The 16235-nt window shown below is 54.3% G+C and overlaps 1 protein-coding gene across 2 annotated transcripts; it reads left to right on the top strand.

Moving 5' to 3' along the window:
* Dpysl4 (dihydropyrimidinase like 4) lies at positions 1–15794 on the top strand. Of its 2 annotated transcripts, none has more exons than XM_057778423.1 (14): positions 1–151; positions 3665–3753; positions 4349–4533; positions 6101–6265; positions 7718–7779; positions 7875–7955; positions 8458–8526; positions 8917–9037; positions 10304–10460; positions 10804–10945; positions 11786–11956; positions 12430–12609; positions 13708–13873; positions 14923–15794. In XM_057778423.1, the coding sequence occupies exons 1-14, from the start codon at positions 113–115 to the stop codon at positions 15012–15014; spliced, it is 1719 nt and encodes a 572-aa protein (XP_057634406.1). In that variant the 5' UTR covers positions 1–112; the 3' UTR covers positions 15015–15794. The 2 variants fall into 2 exon arrangements, with proteins under 2 accessions (XP_057634406.1, XP_057634407.1); XM_057778424.1 differs by lacking the exon at positions 1–151 and adding an exon at positions 186–747.
* The last annotated feature ends 441 nt before the right edge of the window (positions 15795–16235 follow it).

The following is a 16235-nucleotide window of genomic DNA, read 5'->3' as shown; positions in this document are numbered from 1 at the left end:
CTGCGCCCGGCTGGCTCACAGTTGGACTCTCTAAGCTCCGCGCGTGTCCCCGCCGGCAGGTCCAAGCCCACGCAGCCCCTACTGGGGACTCACAACCCTCCCGCGGATCAGGATGTCCTTCCAAGGCAAGAAGAGCATTCCCCGAATCACGGTGAGTCGAACCCCCGCCCCCGCCGCGTCTGGCGCCCCTTGCCCACGGCGGGAGTGGCTTGCAAGCGCAGCCGACAATCCTCCGGGCCCTGCCTGTGAGTCCCATGCCTGCTTTAGTCCCCGGCCAGGCGCCAGCCTTCCCTTCTTCTCCTTCGTCTGCTGCCAGCAGCGGAGAGAGCTCTCCAGGCCGCACGGAACCCATTCCTCAGTCGGTACACAGGCCCGCGGTCCGCCAGCTCTCAGGACTCTGGTGATTGACTTGGATAGGCGGGGTGAGCGGCCTGCTACCCGGAGCGTAGGTGGCCGGTCTCCTGCCGGGTCTGGCGTGGGGCAGTTGGGGATCAAGCGAACATTGCCTGGAGTTCTGTCTCCAGGATGACCTGCGGTCGCAGCCTTTGTTGGCCCCGGGCCTGAAGGCACTACGATGTCCGATGCTGTTCCTAGAGCAGCCCGTGGGCAGCATACCCCCTGGACGCGCCGCTTCGGTGTCTTTAGTGCTTTGTCCGAGACAAAGCGATTTAGCTCTGACTACTAGATCGGGTGCCCCTGGATTCCCCGAGCCCCTGAGCGAAGCTGGGTTCGGAGACTCCACGGGAGGTGAGTACCAACTGACCGCTCGAACCAGCATCCCTGCAGTACTCCCTTTCAGGACAGACCTCCCCAAAAGCAGAAGGTCAATGTGTCCACCGGGCCGGCCAGGAAACAAAGCCTTCCCACGGGAGGGGGTGGAGGACGGCCCGAAGCCTGGGAGGAAGAGAGGGAGGCTCCTGGGATCAGCTGGACCAGGTCGGGAGCTCTAGGAGGTCTCTAAAAAGCTCTGGACTTGTTCCCAGCCTAAGAGCTCTGGAGTCTAATCAGGCTGTTGGGGAGGTCAGCTTCCTAGCCTTCTGGGGGGAGTCCTCTCCTTTAGAAAAAAAAAAAAAAAAAAAACCTCAAAGAGGAAAGAGGCCTCACACATAGGGACCAGAATTAGTTCCTGCCTCTTGACTGCCTACTCCTCCTAGGGATCCAGGCCTGAAGAGGAAGTGCCATTAGCCAGCTGGCAGTGAGTGGAGGTGGTGATGGCAGATTCCTGCCTAGTCAAGTGGTTCTGTTCATGGAGAGGGAGATGGCTGAAAGGAACCCCCATCCCCCACTCATCTAGATGGGGCCTATCACAGTATGACTTGTTCTCCCAAACTCAGGAGGACCCAAGAATGCAAATTCTGCTGCCCGAACACAGGAGTCTAAATAGGGACCCCAGAACTCAAGATTTCTGGCTCAGTGGTTTCTTCTAATGGCTGAGTTTTCCTAGTTTTTTTCTTTTTTTTTCTGAGAATGGCTAGAACAAGGGGGAAGAGGAGGGATGTGGTTCAGAGTGGCAGCCCTGTGAAGTGGGTGGCTGTGATAGGCCTAGGTAGACACTACTGCTCAGTGGGGCTAGTCGCTGAGCAGCTACAGACATTTGAAGAGAGACTTGAGCTGCAGCCAGGCTATGTGTGGTCAACAGGCTACTTCCACCATGGGCCAGTCCCTTCAGCTTCGTGTCGGACCGTACCATGTCTGTCTCACGTAAGGACTCCTGGACAGGGTGGTTTCATGGACATGAATGAATCTATGAACTTCACCTGTCGACACTGGCACGTGGATTCTGTAGAATGTTTACAAGTTATTCTTTCACACACACACCCCAATATAAAACTTGAAAACTCTCTGTGATTCTGAGCTGTACAGGCAGAGGGCTGGGTGGTGTGGGCTGGGACATAGTTGCCAGGCCTTTGGAAGAGTGTGATTGTGATAATGGGCAGAATAGGAGAACTCACTCGGCTGCTGGGCGGAATAGGAAACTATATAAAAGAACCCCCCATCCCCCGCCCCCATCCTTGCAGGCTCACAGGGCTCTGCTTACCACACTCTCAGCTGGTTCTCCTGGCCTCAGATGGGATGATATAACAGAACTGAAGCTGGCCTGGGTCTGGCCCAGCTGCCACATGGGTCACAGAAATTTAGGGCATGTGGCCAGGCTTCCTTATTTAGTGTCAAGTGCGTTCCCTGGTTAGTTTTCAGGCAGAGCTGTGGCTCATGATGGGTAGAAAGGGACATCAGTAGGTCTCCCCTCTCACATGTGTGCCCCCCATTTCATGTGTGTTTCCACTGTTCTCCACCAGAGCCAGACCATCAATTCTGAGGTCCGTGCACAGTTAGTTCATCCGCAGTCTCTGCTTTCTGCCTGACCCATCCCTCCTAGTTGGTGCTCGAAGTGTCTGTCTTATGGGTGCTAAGCACTGGAACCAATCAGATTCCGTGCCTCTATTTTGCTGAAGTTAGCCAACAGGGAGCTGTCCTTATCCACAAACCCTATCTTCACACACGTGAACATCTTCACACTGCAGCAAAGCCTGCGGCCATTTGATCCACCCCTGCTCCCCCACTCCCTCTGCCCCCCCACTCCCTCCCATCCCTCCACGCCCATGGCCTCTCTATCCGTCAGTTCTCTCCACCAACTCCCAGCCCATGTTTTCTCGTGCTTATGTCCATAACACTGGCCAAGAGCCTCTCACCTTCCTGAACAACCTATGACGCCACTTAAGCAGCAACTGTGCCCCTCTTTCCATATCATAATCTGTTTTTTCCCTCTGAGAGCCCAGGTGATCTCTGTATCAGTCAGAACTAATCTGATGCTCTGCCCCCAGCATCCTCCCATGGATTCCAAATCCTCTGTGTCCCAAACCTGCACAGCTCTGATGCCTGCCCTTGCTCTTTCCACTAGCTGTAGCCCTTGTGTTCTTTTGAGAACCAACCCAAAGGTTTTCCTGCCTTAGGGGCCTTTGCACAGCTGCCTCTAGCCTGGAACAATCCCCCCACTTCTGTCACGCTGCATGAGTGCCCCAGAAAAGCCCCTGTGATGCTCAAGGTGGCCTGAATCCCTCTCACCCTTTCCCTGTGCTCTTCTCTGGGTTTGACCTGTGCCTTGGTGGAGAGTAGCAGAGACACACTGCCTCCATCTGTCTATCTCTAGGCTGTAATCTCTGGAGCCAAGACGAAGATGTCTGTTGTCTGCTCCGCCCCACTCCTTCTGATACCACCACGGGCCTGTGACATTCTGATGTATCAGCCTGGCTCTGTTTTGCCCACTTAGCTTTGTCAGTACAGGTGGGAGGGAAGCACGCAGGTGCCCCTTGAGAACGGTTAGGTCACCAGGTTTTCCCTTAGGCCCATATTTTTTTTTCTGATAGTCAGATGGCAGGATTCAACAAAGCAGCTGCTTCTCTGCCATACTTTCACCAACACAGCCTTGCCCTGCTGTTCCCACTCCCCCCCACCCCCCCCCCCCGCCTTCAGCATCTGCCGAACAGTTAGTACCAGGGTCATGCTGGACACTGTGCTGAGCACCCTGTTAGGAGTACTTAAATAAACCTTTGAGCTGGTTCTTATGGCTGCAAAATGCATCAAAACATCTCAGTCATTCTAGGGGAAGAGGTTCCTAGTGGTCCGGAAAGTCTCTATCGGCACCCACTGTTTTTTCTCTTGTCAGAGTGACCGCCTTCTCATCAAAGGTGGGAAGATTGTGAACGATGACCAGTCCTTTTACGCTGATCTGTATGTGGAAGACGGCCTGATTAAGTAAGTTTCTACACGGGGGCATTTATAGATATGTGAATGTGTGAACGTTGGTTACGTGGCACTGAGGCATCTGCTTTGGGGTGAGAACCATGCAGATGCTTTTTTCCCCCAAACCCCTGACCGTGGGAACCATCCTCGAGGCATGCTAGTCTTTCCAGATAGCCATGAGTTCTGGAGCAGCACAATGGGACCAGTGTCCATGTATCTTCATGTTATCACCGCACTTAGGACAAATCTGTCTGGGCTCCTGCAGACGAGCAGAAAACACTGACCTGCTCTCCCCTCTGCTTTCTGTGTCACGGAGCTCCAGAACAGGTGTGCAGACAGCAAACAGGGACCCCAGTTATGGTCATTAGACAGCAAGCAGGGGCTTCAGGGGAGACCAGGAGGAGAGCCATGTTGGCCCAGCACTGGGCCCTACACACTGCCCTCCTGAAATAGCAAGTTTTATTCTCTAGTTTCTGGGCCCTCGGCCTGTTTTTCTTTCTCATGGTCGCGACTCCAAGCCCTCACTTCTTAGAGCCACTGCCACGGAGGGTGTTTGAGTTCTGATCTGAGCTCTCTATAAAGTGATGACTCTTTTTATTGCTTTCAGACAAATTGGAGAAAACCTCATCGTCCCTGGGGGCATCAAAACCATCGATGCTCATGGCCTGATGGTACTGCCTGGGGGAGTTGACGTCCACACCCGGCTGCAGATGCCTGTGCTGGGCATGACCCCAGCTGACGATTTCTGTCAGGGCACCAAGGCGGCCCTAGCGGGCGGGACCACTATGATACGTGAGTGTGCAAGCCACTTGCCAGGTAGTCATGAAGCCTGAATAGCACACTGGTTCTGGCTTCCGTGCATATTTTTGTGTTATCACAACACTTAGTACGAGACTGGGCTTCTGTGGATACTTAGGCACGCTGGGACAGTGTGTAACCCATCTCCTTGTTGCATGAAGTGGTTTTCTCAGTTCTGTTTCAATATTATAACTCCATCTAAAACATGCTGGGCACACCCGGGCTTCTCTTTCTGAGCCAGTTGCCCGGGCTAGCTCTAGGATGCTGTTAGGCTCTGGATAAGCAGATGTGTGCCTACTTATTCCTTCCAGGGGGCTGGCTGCTGGCCAGGAACTGGGGTTCAGAAATCCTGGTGCTCTGAACCAGGAGAGTTGAGCCTGAACTCAACTCTAACCTTTAACGTCTGTTTGAAGTAAGTTCTTGCCTATGTTGAGAATCGAGGCTGTGGTGTTTGAAACAGGACATTTATACTACCCTGCTTGATCCCCTCCTGTGCACATCTCTATTTGGTCTCAATATTATGACCCCACATACTCAGGTTTGTATGCCTTCTCGGCAAGAGGAAAGGGTCTCTCCTCTCCTCTAGAGTCAGAGGATGAAAGATTTACCACACAAATTTCTTTGTGCACCTGAAACACAGTAAATACCGTCCCCGCTGCTACTAAGGAGTACTGTTTAGGAGACTCCGGGCACTTCCCGATGACACGCAGCCATTGCTACAACCACGGCTTGGCTTGGTTCACTCTGTCAGGCTGAAGGAAAACGAGCAGCAAGGTGGGCCACCTCAGGCTCCTGTGGCTCAAGTGCATGCGGTGAACCAGGTGGGCCAGCACAGCTGCTCTGTTAATGCCACCCGTTTGGGAGGTGTCTCCAGAAGCACAAATGGCATGCACACAGGGCTGGAGCATCGGCTATGTGGTGCATATGCCTGCGCCCAGGGTCCTGGCTGGTGATCTGAGGGATGGACAGATGGGATGGAGGTACAGGGAGTATGGTACGGAGATGAGGCAGCCGCTGGTTCCTGAAGTATATCATTTTGTTTAGCAGCCCCTCTGAGCACGCATCCCAAGCTTGGCCAGTGAGCAGTGTTTGGACTTTGGAATGGGAGGGAGACACCACGGTGGCCATGTGCAGGAATGATTTGTACTGTTGGGGGCAGGTGGAGTCAGTGAGGCCATGGACACTGACTCAGTGGAGGAAGTTTTCTGGAAGCATGCGTGTCCACAGGGTCAGCACTGTGGACAGCTGACAACCCCCCACCCCCAACAGTCACTGCTGTCCCCTGAGGAGCCGAGGTCTAGGAAGTGGGGGGTTTGAACTCAGGCTCCCTGCTCAGTGCTCTACTCAGAGAGGCTGGAGGGGTGTGGGGGAGAAGATACCTGTGAGCTGAGTGGAAGGAAGAGGAAGGTGGTAAGACAGGACAGGCCCTCCCTTTGCTGTGTCTTCCTCAAACCCCACTCTGGTCTCCAGAACGTGAAGCCAAATCCCCCTTAGAGACAGTGGGACACCTGGGCCAGGCTTGGGGACCTGGCTGGACATGCTTCCCTCCCTCCCCCCACAGTGGACCATGTGTTTCCCGAGGCTGGTGTGAGCCTGCTGGCAGCCTATGAGCAGTGGCGGGAGCGGGCGGACAGCGCAGCCTGCTGTGATTATTCCCTCCATGTGGACATTCCCCGCTGGCACGAGAGCACCAAAGAGGAGCTGGAGGCCCTAGTCCGGGACAAAGGTGAGCAGCAGTGACGGGTGGGGGTACCCGAGGACCTCAGTGCCTACAGGCAGACTGAGGGTCTCCAGCCTGATCCCAAGGCAGGTGTTTAGGATTGAGTTGGAGAATCGCCCAAGGTCAGCTGTGCTCTCAGAGGCTCCAGACGAGGGGGGCCCATGCCATGAGCACATCCTGTAATTCGTCTTCCCACAGATGCTGCCCTGACCATGCTGTCCTTGGCTCTCTGTTTTCTAGAAAAGAGATGCCAGAAGACACATTTACCGTCACTTGGGGGCTTTCTCTTAAGAGGTTCTTTTAGGCTCTGTATTGAAACGGACTCATCTGTAAATAAAGGTTGGCTCCATTCTACATTATCATCCTAACGCTAAAAGCACACCAGAGGTTCTCAGTGGGCTTGACAAAGTCGTACCGCACTGGATGCTCGCCTCACTGCCTTCCACGCGCTGTCTGTAGCTCACAGAAGAGCATACTCGTAAGGGACACTGCTGCCTGTCTGCTATGACCCCAAGGCCATCTCCTTTGGCTTGTGGTTCCCAGAGAGTGGCAGCCCTCACATTGGTGCCTTTTGGGGCATAGGGCCCACATGTCCTCCACCTGGGTATAGTGGACTCTGCTATCCAGGTAGCAGTTAGACCCCTGCAGCCTCGTGTCCCTGAACCAGGTGCCTGCAGAGCTCACTCTCCTTGTGGGGATTGCCTTCTAATCAGAAATTGCCCTCAGACGTCACACAAGTCATCACCTGATGACTCAGTTTTTCCCAGTGTGATCCACATTATTATTTTTTATCCAGCAAGGGGGTCATTGCCCTTGGCTGGGTGGGTTTGGGGCTTCCTTCAGGCCTCAATGGACCTTCATAGGTCCTGGTCCTGGAAGGTAGGCAGATTCTGGCTGTCCAGGAGTTAGAAAGGCTCAGTGTTGCTCCTGATTGGACTCTCATATTGTGGGCATCAGCCCCTCTTCCTCCTTCCTATGTGTCTGAGATCCCAGCCCTGAGACTCTCCTGCCCCTCTCAGAGTGTCGTGAACATTCACTATGAGCTGTGGTATTGTGAAGCAAGACTCAGGACCTGTAGGCAGGTGATATGACAGATGGCCCAAGAGTGGCTCCCCAGCATGCCAGGCCTGTTGCTTTTCCTGAATACAGCTTATGGGACTTGGGTCACAAGCCAATTGCACTGCTCTGTGTCCTGCAGGAGTGGAGATCTGCCTGAGAGTTGGTGGTGAGATAGGTATATTCTTATCTGTGTGCTCACTGGGTGAGCAAACAGTCCCAAACGTGAGCAGCAGTGAGGCAATGGCTGGGGCATAGCCAACTCTGTCCATGTAGCCTGGCTTGTTGATGGGGAAGACTTGCCTGCAGAATGCTATGCTATCTAGCTCAGCTTCTGTGGGAGAAATGTCCCTGTCCCTGGGTTCCTCTCCAGTGGCTGAGCCTCTCTAGCCTCTTTTCCAGGTGTGAATTCCTTCCTGGTCTTCATGGCATACAAGGACAGGTGCCAGTGCACTGATGGTCAGGTGAGGCCAAGTTCAGACGGAATGAACAAGTGGGGTGTCTTGGGCTGTTGCTGGAGAGACAACCCTACAAACACGGGACTCTGCCTTCTCCACAGATGTATGAAATCTTCAGCCTCATCCGGGACCTGGGAGCCTTGGCCCAAGTGCATGCAGAAAATGGGGACATTGTGGAGGAGGTGAGAGAGGTTATGCCACCCACTGGATTGGATGGGTGGGTCAAGCTGATGCCTAGTTTGTGAGCCCCAGTGGGCAGACAAAGCTGGGTGGAATCTTATGAGAGCTGTGACCTCTGTGACACTTGTATGGGAGAACGGGAATATTAAGTCAAAGGTCAAACAGCCCATGAGTTAGGAGGTCTTAAAAGACACTGAAACCACAATGTGGCTTTTTTTTATGATGGTCACAGATCTTGTCAGAGTACCCCTGCCAGTTCCTTGGGAGACTGCAGTGTGACACCCAGGGTCTGGAGGGGCAAGAGGGCTGGCTGCCTACCAATAGCCTGAACCTTGGGCCAGCCTTCCCCAAGTCCACTCAGCTATGCATTCTTTGTGGTTGCTCTATTCTGGGATGGTCAGGGATCTAGGACTATGCTCAAGGTATGGGGCTTGCTGCCAGGCACCTCATGTCCAGGGTTTGGGATCCTTGGGACTGGAGCAAATCATCCTATTGGTCATTTAGGAACAGAAGCGCCTCCTGGAGCAGGGCATCATGGGCCCTGAGGGCCATGTCCTCAGCCACCCAGAAGAGGTAAGTCTGCCCTACTGAGTATATCATTGCCCCCCTGACCCTGGGCTAAACTGACCCTGCTTCATGGCCTGAGCCGTACCTTGCTCATCTTGTTCTCACCTTGGGGGCTTAATGCAATGACTCTCTGCCTGTCCAGTATCCATCTCAACCACTTGTCACCCCACGATCCTTACCTGAGGCAAGAAGGCAGTGCACTTGAATCCTGAGAACCGTGTGTGTCAACCTAGATTCCAGACACTGGGCCCTAGGCTGGGCTCTTGCTCCAGCAGAGATGCATGTCCCCAGTGCCTACAGTCTCATGGGTGATCTTTGGGTGTCCCAGAACTCACCTGGTCAGGAAGTCTCAAGGCTTCTCGTGTTCTGATTGTCCTCTCCCTTCACCACCTTCAGGTAGAGGCCGAGGCTGTGTACAGAGCAGTCACCATTGCCAAGCAGGCCAACTGCCCACTATACATCACCAAGGTGATGAGCAAGGGAGCGGCTGACATGGTTGCCCAAGCCAAGCGCAGGGGTGAGTGCCAGCGCTCACTTCCTACATGTTCCTAGCCCCCCTGAGCTCTGCTGACAATCGAGGACCTCTGGGCACTAAGGAGGGGAAGACCCAATGAAAAAGTAGGCCTCTTTATGGGGCACCTACTTATGTTAGTCCTAGGGGCGCAAGCTCAGGGGAAGTTTAGGAGCCTTGTGTCCCCTTGAGGGATGGAGCTAGACCTAAGTCTCCAGCCTTGTTAAAATAATAGCTGCCTACTAGGGGTCTTTAGCAAACTGGAGCCCTGTGTATCTGTTCCCAGGAGACCCAAGGGCAGAATTCTCTGAGTATGTGTCTAAGAGGGGTTCTTGATTCCACAGGAAGTCTCACTTTCCTATTTGCTGTGGGTTCAGGAGCTGGGGTCCACATTCTGATGGCTAACGGGCTCCATGACTGTAACACCTGGACTAGCTAGAGGCAGACACCTATGTCCTGGCAGATTCATAGCTGTGGTTGCCAGGGGCTAGACTGTGCGGCTCACAGAGAGGCTGTGAGCTCTGAGGGCCAGAGAAGCCCCTGCGGTCACCAGGGTACGGGAGAAGGCCACGACTGGATTGGGGCGTAAGTCCAAGGTCATGTATAAAAGAGGCAGCCTGTTGAAGAACAATGGAGGATCTGGAATCCATTTCCCCACCCAGTCTCATAAATGAGACCTCATTTCCTAGCCGTGCCATGAGACTGTGGAGTCCCTGGGGTGGAAGTGGATGCGTACAGGGACAAGTTTTCTTCCCAAAGACTGACACAGAAACCCATCATGTTTACAAGGGAGAGGATCAGTAGTGTTGCCAGTACAGGATGAACAGACCCTGCATGGCTTACCCAGGAGCTTCACCACTCCTCCCAATTAGCTACTCTGCAGTAGGACCAGTCCCTACCCCACTGAGCCTGGGGCTTATAAGAACAGCATCAGCCTAGTTCAGAGCTCTGGTACAAGGCCCAGACCTGGAACTCAGGGCCTCTCTGAGTCTGAACTGCCAGGTTTAATTGGTTAAGTCCTACTCTGTGGCCCAGCGGGAGTGCCCAGCAGTCTGACCCTCAGCAGAGGTTGTGGTATAGAAAGGATCATTGTCTCAGCGGCTGTACCTCCCAAAGAACCACCCCACAGGGTCAGCGACTACTCAGGGACTCCAGAAAAAAAACACAAACTTTTCCTGGTCATGAAAGCAAAGGACAGAGAGGTCGCCATGTGAGACCCATGCTGTGGGTGCAGGTTGGTGGGGTGCCTGCCATAATCCTTGCTCACTTTAGGGGTGGTCGTCTTTGGGGAACCTATCACTGCCAGCCTGGGCACTGATGGCTCACACTACTGGAGCAAGAACTGGGCCAAGGCTGCGGCCTTCGTCACGTCACCCCCTATCAACCCAGACCCTACCACCGCAGACCACCTCACCTCCCTGCTGTCCAGGTGAGAGCCACCCCACCAAAGCTCAGGTCAGCCTGAGGCCTCCGAATCTGTGCTTCCTCCGGGAACCCCCTGAGGAATCCCAGGCTTCTTCAGGAAAGCCAGTTGGGGAGGCACAGGGCTCTCTGGTCCCAGCTGAGATTCCCCACCTCTACGCCCTTCTCTTGGCCCCTCATGAGTCTGTCCATGGCCTTTATATTGTGCTCACATTGTCCATTCTGGACTTAAGTACCAGCTCAGATCCCTCACAGCCTTAGCTGGCTGCCTAAGAGGCTGGAGCTGACCCAGCTGTCGCCAGTTCTGGAGGGCCCATCCCTGGGCCACTCTGACTCTGGCTTGTTCTCAGTGGGGACCTCCAGGTGACAGGCAGTGCACACTGCACCTTCACTACTGCCCAGAAGGCCGTTGGCAAAGACAACTTCACACTGATTCCGGAGGGTGTCAATGGTGTAGAAGAGCGCATGTCTGTGGTCTGGGAGAAATGTGTGGTAAGTCTAGGCCTGGGGGTGGTTGTGGCAAGGGCTGTCAGCAGCGTGCTGTGGGGAGACTCCGCCACCAGAAACGCTCATGAGAGATACCAGCCTTATTCCTTCAAGCCTTAGCTTAGCCGTCCATGGCACCTAGATTCTCCTTGGGATGATATTATCACATTCATAGAGTCCCCTCCCTGGAGGTTAATGTCATATCCATCACCCTGCACACCACAAATATGAATTGTTACATGTTAATGAAAAATTTTACATTTTTGAAAATTTAAACAAAATGATATAAAATGGAAAGAATTCATTATAGCCAGGCAGAGTGTTGCAGGCCCGTGGCCCCAGCACTCTGGAAGCTAAGGGGGGAACTGTTTGGATTTTAAAGTCAGCCTGAGCTACACAGACAGGCAGGCAGGCAGGTGTGTACACAGGCATAGGCTTAGAAGGTAGGTCTCCCTCCTCTGCATGCTGGCCCCTCTCTCGAGATCATCTGCCACACCTAAAAACCAGGGTGACTGTCATAGTGTCTCAAGGGACATCGGTGTTAGTATCAAAGCATCCTCATTTATTCAGAGAGGCAGCGAGAAATGGGGCTGTGGCCACAGAAGCAGCCACAGAAGCAGCCACACCACTAGTCTGCCTTGGCACTGCCATTGGGGCCCTGTCTGGGGGGCGGCATTTGTACCACTATTATTGCCATGGTGAGGCCATGGCTGGAGCCCCTCCTGAGCTTGGGATACCCTGTGACATCCACAGCCCACCCTCCCCCTCAACTGGCTCTCTGAGCTTGCGATGCCCCGTGACATCCGCAGCCCACCCTCCTCCTCAGCTGGCTGTCTCACTTCTCAGGCTTCAGGGAAAATGGACGAGAATGAGTTCGTTGCTGTGACCAGCACAAACGCTGCCAAAATCTTCAATTTTTACCCCAGGAAGGGGCGTGTGGCTGTGGGCTCTGATGCTGACCTGGTCATCTGGAACCCCAGGGCCACGAAAGTCATCTCTGCCAAGAGCCACAACCTGGTGAGAATGCCTCCCTTCTTAGCAGGGCCTCGCTGGACCTGCTTTCCAGGGGAGCTACCAAGATAGGTGGCAGGTGTCCACCCTCAGTGTGGCTCAGTGGGCAGCCCTGACCTAGGCAGAGCACATCTGCCCAGCACCTCACTCAGCCAGTGTCTCATCTGTTGTCCCCAAGGGGGTGTGACTGGGTTTGTTGACCCATCCTACAGATAAGGAGACTGAGGCAGAGGGTGCCACACCTGTCTAGGCAGGAACAGGCAACCCCCTCACTCTCCTCGCTATGACAGCAGAAGAATGGCGTGACTGGGGGGCTGGGTTGGCTGAGGGTCATTCTTCTGTGTGTCACCTGTCTGTCTCAGTTGCTTTTTTTCTGGGTGGGGCCTTAGCACAGCGTGCAGGTTACCTGTAGTGCTGGCCAGCTGGGGGGGGGGCGGGGTCAGGGCTGAAGGAAGCTGCACCTGTGGGCCTCTCCCCAGAACGTAGAGTACAACATCTTTGAAGGATTGGAGTGCCGAGGAGTGCCCACAGTGGTCATAAGTCAGGGCAGAGTGGTGCTGGAGGACGGGAACCTGTTTGTCACTCCAGGGGCTGGCCGCTTCATCCCCCGGAAGACGTTCCCCGACTTTGTCTATAAGAGGATAAAGGCTCGCAACCGGGTAAGAGGCTGACCTGGGCTGACAGGACATCGAGTGGGTGGCAGGCTTGGAGTTCCCGATACAGTCTGTGAGCTCCGGTGTGAGGTCCTCCTGGCTGACATGGCTTTGGAAGGCAGGATGGAAGCCATCACTTGCCCAAGGCCTACTAGATCATTGCCTGTTGTAGGGGAAATGGCCAGGAGGCCAGTGGCAGGCCTGGTCCTCCTGTGCCCATCATCAACTGCCTACTCGGTGATGGTGGTATATCCTTTTTGTCATAGTGGTCTATAGGAAATATGGGTATAAGCTCATTTATAATCACCTCCCTGTATAAATTCCCACGAAGACACTAATGCGGTCCAGAGCACATCACCAATCTCCACTCCCTCTGAGGGGTAGAACAGGAATGGAGACCCTAGGAGGAACCTATAGAGGACAGCTCTGTATGAGGAAGGCCCAGTTCCATTTGCAGGGGGAGAGGGGACCATGATGGTGGAAAATGGTTCGGTCCTGCCCACTGTCATCTGCTGGGCAGTGACACCCCTTTCCCTTGCCAATAGTATCTAGTCCTCCAGGGCTGGCTGAGACTACATTGTTAAGTAGGCCCAGGAGCCCAGAGGGGGGTGTCAGCCAGGAGGACAGGCCCATCTGACGTCACTCTTGGGATCACTGGTCCATGCTGGGGCCCTGGGAAATGCCTCAGACTTTGGGAGCCATTTTCAGGGCAGGCAGAACCTAGAACCTCATTCCATGCTGCCCCCTGACCACAGTTGGGACCTGGATCTGGTTCCAGTTCCAGATGGGGCTGCTTTGCTCTTAAGTGGCCTTGCCTGAACATTTTTGTGACTGAGGTTACACTGATCTGTGTGTGTGTATGTGTGTGTGCACGCACGTGCACACGTGCACTCAGGAACTCCTGAGGCACCGGTGTAACCACATGTGTTGGCTGATTGCTACATAGGGAGAGCACTAAAGAGATGTATGAAGCTGTGTGTGCTCCTCTATGCAGGAAAACATGGGATTACTGAACTGGGATGAGTTGGGGTGCAGAGCAGATAAGCAGGGTACTACCCTCCATCAACTTAGCTGACTAAACCCCCAGCTCTCTCGGCCCCACAGCTAGCAGAGATCCATGGTGTGCCCCGAGGCCTGTACGATGGGCCTGTCCATGAGGTGATGCTACCTGCCAAGCCAGGGAGCGGCACACCAGCTCGTGCATCCTGTCCAGGCAAGATCTCAGTGCCACCCGTGCGTAACCTGCACCAGTCGGGGTTCAGCCTATCTGGTGAGTTGGGTCTGGGCATGGGGTAAGAAACTCTCCTGCCAGGTCCAGCCTGTGCCCAGAGGGCTCTAAGCTCAGCTGGGAACCCAGGCCTGAACATACACAGGGCACATCTCAGGGGTGGACCTGTGGATAGCCAGTCTGGATACTGTAGAGTAGAAGGTACTGACCTTGGTGAAGAGCCTCATTTGGGGTCTTATGAGGGGCAAAGAGGTGTGCACCCCTCCTGTGGAAGCCCATTTCTGTCCCAGCATTTGCCTTTGGGGGGTGCTGTTGAGATGAACGAACCTGCACCTTGAATCAATCTTGGAGAAGACATGTCAGCCCAGAACTTAACATAGAATGTTCAACCTCCATGGGAGGAGAGGTGGCACCTCTGTGGGGACCCAAGCTATAATACAGCTTCCTCAGCTCCACAAGCTAAGAATCACCAGTGAAGTATGAGGCATGGATCTGAGCTGTGTCCTCAGCCCTTGGGGACACTCTAGAATGTACCTGCCATGTTGACCAACAGAGTTGGCTTTTACTGAGGGGCTTCCCAGTCCCCCATCTTGCCTACAGACCAAAGCCAGACCCCCTCCACCACTTTCCTCACCCTTGAGTGGGGGCTACGTTGCTATATTGTCTTTGTTCTCTCCTCTCTCTGCTTGGGAGGTGATAATAGTTCCTGGTCACTTGGTAGGATAAGTTGGAAGTCCTTCAGAATCCAAGATCACTGTGAAGGAGGAGACAAGCTCCCGCTATCACCAAGGGCCCACACAAAGACCAAATAGGGAAGGGTTGGCCTTTGCCTTCCTGTCATCACAGATTGTAGGGTCTTTGCTTATACTTTTCAGCCATTCAGATAAGCAGCCTGCCTGGCCACCTTGCTCTATCAGCCATGGCTTTGGGGAGAAAACCCACCCTGGGAACACACTACATGAGGTTACATAGTTTCTTTATGGTCCTGGTTTAGTGGGTACAGCCAGCCACGTCTACCTTCCCTTTTGGATGGAAAGAGAGAGCCTTACCCTCCCTCCCATCCTTACCACACTTACTTGCCCTTTCTTCAGGGTCTCAGGCTGACGATCACATCGCCAGACGTACAGCTCAGAAGATCATGGCACCCCCTGGAGGACGCTCCAACATCACCTCTCTTTCCTAGACTTGGGGTCTGGTGCTTTCCCCACTGGCAGGGTGTGGGGACCACTCACTTTAGTTAGCCTATTCCTTTGTAGATGTTATCGTGAAAGGTGCTCAGCCTTGCCCTCCTGTACCCCATAAACTCTCCCTTTGGAGTCCCAGATCCCACTATGAGGTACCCCCTCCAGAGGACTGAATCCAGGGAGAATTCACTGCCAGAGAGAGAGGACTAGGCATGGCAGTGAGCTGGTGCCTCTTGCCCACCTGGCCTTACCCGGAAGGCCCTCCATGAGAATTCTCTGCCTTGAGCCTGTAAGCTTTCGGGGGTCTGGGTCTAGGCAGGGTGGGCATTTGCTGCTGCCTCCCCCTAAGGAATCACTGCCCTGTGGAAGCTCCCAAGCTTCCACCAGCTCCATGTTTCTAAGGTGCAGCCACTCCTTGGGGGCCTGTCCCCCTGACTGCCCTGGTGTAGGGAGGAGAGCGGGCGAGTGGAGCCTATGTCTTGCGGAGCTGCTGTGACTTCAGGGATCCACCAGTTACTCAGTGCAGGGTAGCTCCCTCCCACATAGACACTTCCAAGGACCAAACCTGAGCTCCTATAGCAGCCCCCTCTAGGGGGTTTTATGATCCCTTAGCTAAGACACTTTCCTTTTCCTACAAACTGTGTTTCCATAGGTTTATTAGAGTAGCAGTTTTGTACTGTGAGGAAACCATAGCCAGGGATCTGCATGCTGCTGTACCAGATGCCGGCCACCGACCACACCTGGCGTGAGTCGGGTCAATAAAAAAGTCTGGGTTAGAAGCTGCCTGTGTGTTGCCAGCCAGACTTCCTGCCCTCCCAAGCATTTGCACAGGGACCAGGGAGCCCCTTCTGAGGCTGCCACCTCTGGTCAGCTGCCTGCTGTCTAGTAGAGTGGTCTCTGCCTGCTCCGGGCCACGGGCATGGCTGGATCTGAATGGTGGGAGGTGGGCTTCCTCCTAGGGTCTTTGGCTGTGATCCTCAGCCAGATGGTCAACAGGAGAAGAGCCATGTTCTGACTGGCCGGACTCAAACCACTCCAGCTGTGATGAGGCAGTGAACAGAACACTGAGTCGTACTCTGCAGGTGGGATGTGGTGTAACGGGCAGCCCAGGGGACCAGGGCAGCCGCTCATAGACGGGCCCCACCCCTGGAAGGCAAGCAGCTAGGCAGTTCCTACCAGTGCCTTCTTGCGGTTGGAATTGCTGGGCTAGCCTCCTGGCT

This window comes from Chionomys nivalis, chromosome 8, assembly GCF_950005125.1.
Source record: "Chionomys nivalis chromosome 8, mChiNiv1.1, whole genome shotgun sequence".
In the NCBI taxonomy this organism is placed as follows: Eukaryota; Metazoa; Chordata; class Mammalia; order Rodentia; family Cricetidae; genus Chionomys; species Chionomys nivalis.
This window is presented reverse-complemented; position numbering and strand designations above follow the sequence as displayed.

What these genes read in the sequence shown, in the direction of transcription:
- Dpysl4 (XM_057778423.1), top strand. Translation starts at nt 113, where the DNA reads ATGTCCTTCCAAGGCAAGAAGAGCATTCCCCGAATCACG. An exon ending in CTCACCTCCCTGCTGTCCAG is followed by an intron (nt 10,461 to 10,803) that starts GTGAGAGCCACC and finishes GCTTGTTCTCAG; the next exon opens with TGGGGACCTCCAGGTGACAG. An exon ending in TGGTCTGGGAGAAATGTGTG is followed by an intron (nt 10,946 to 11,785) that starts GTAAGTCTAGGC and finishes CTCACTTCTCAG; the next exon opens with GCTTCAGGGAAAATGGACGA.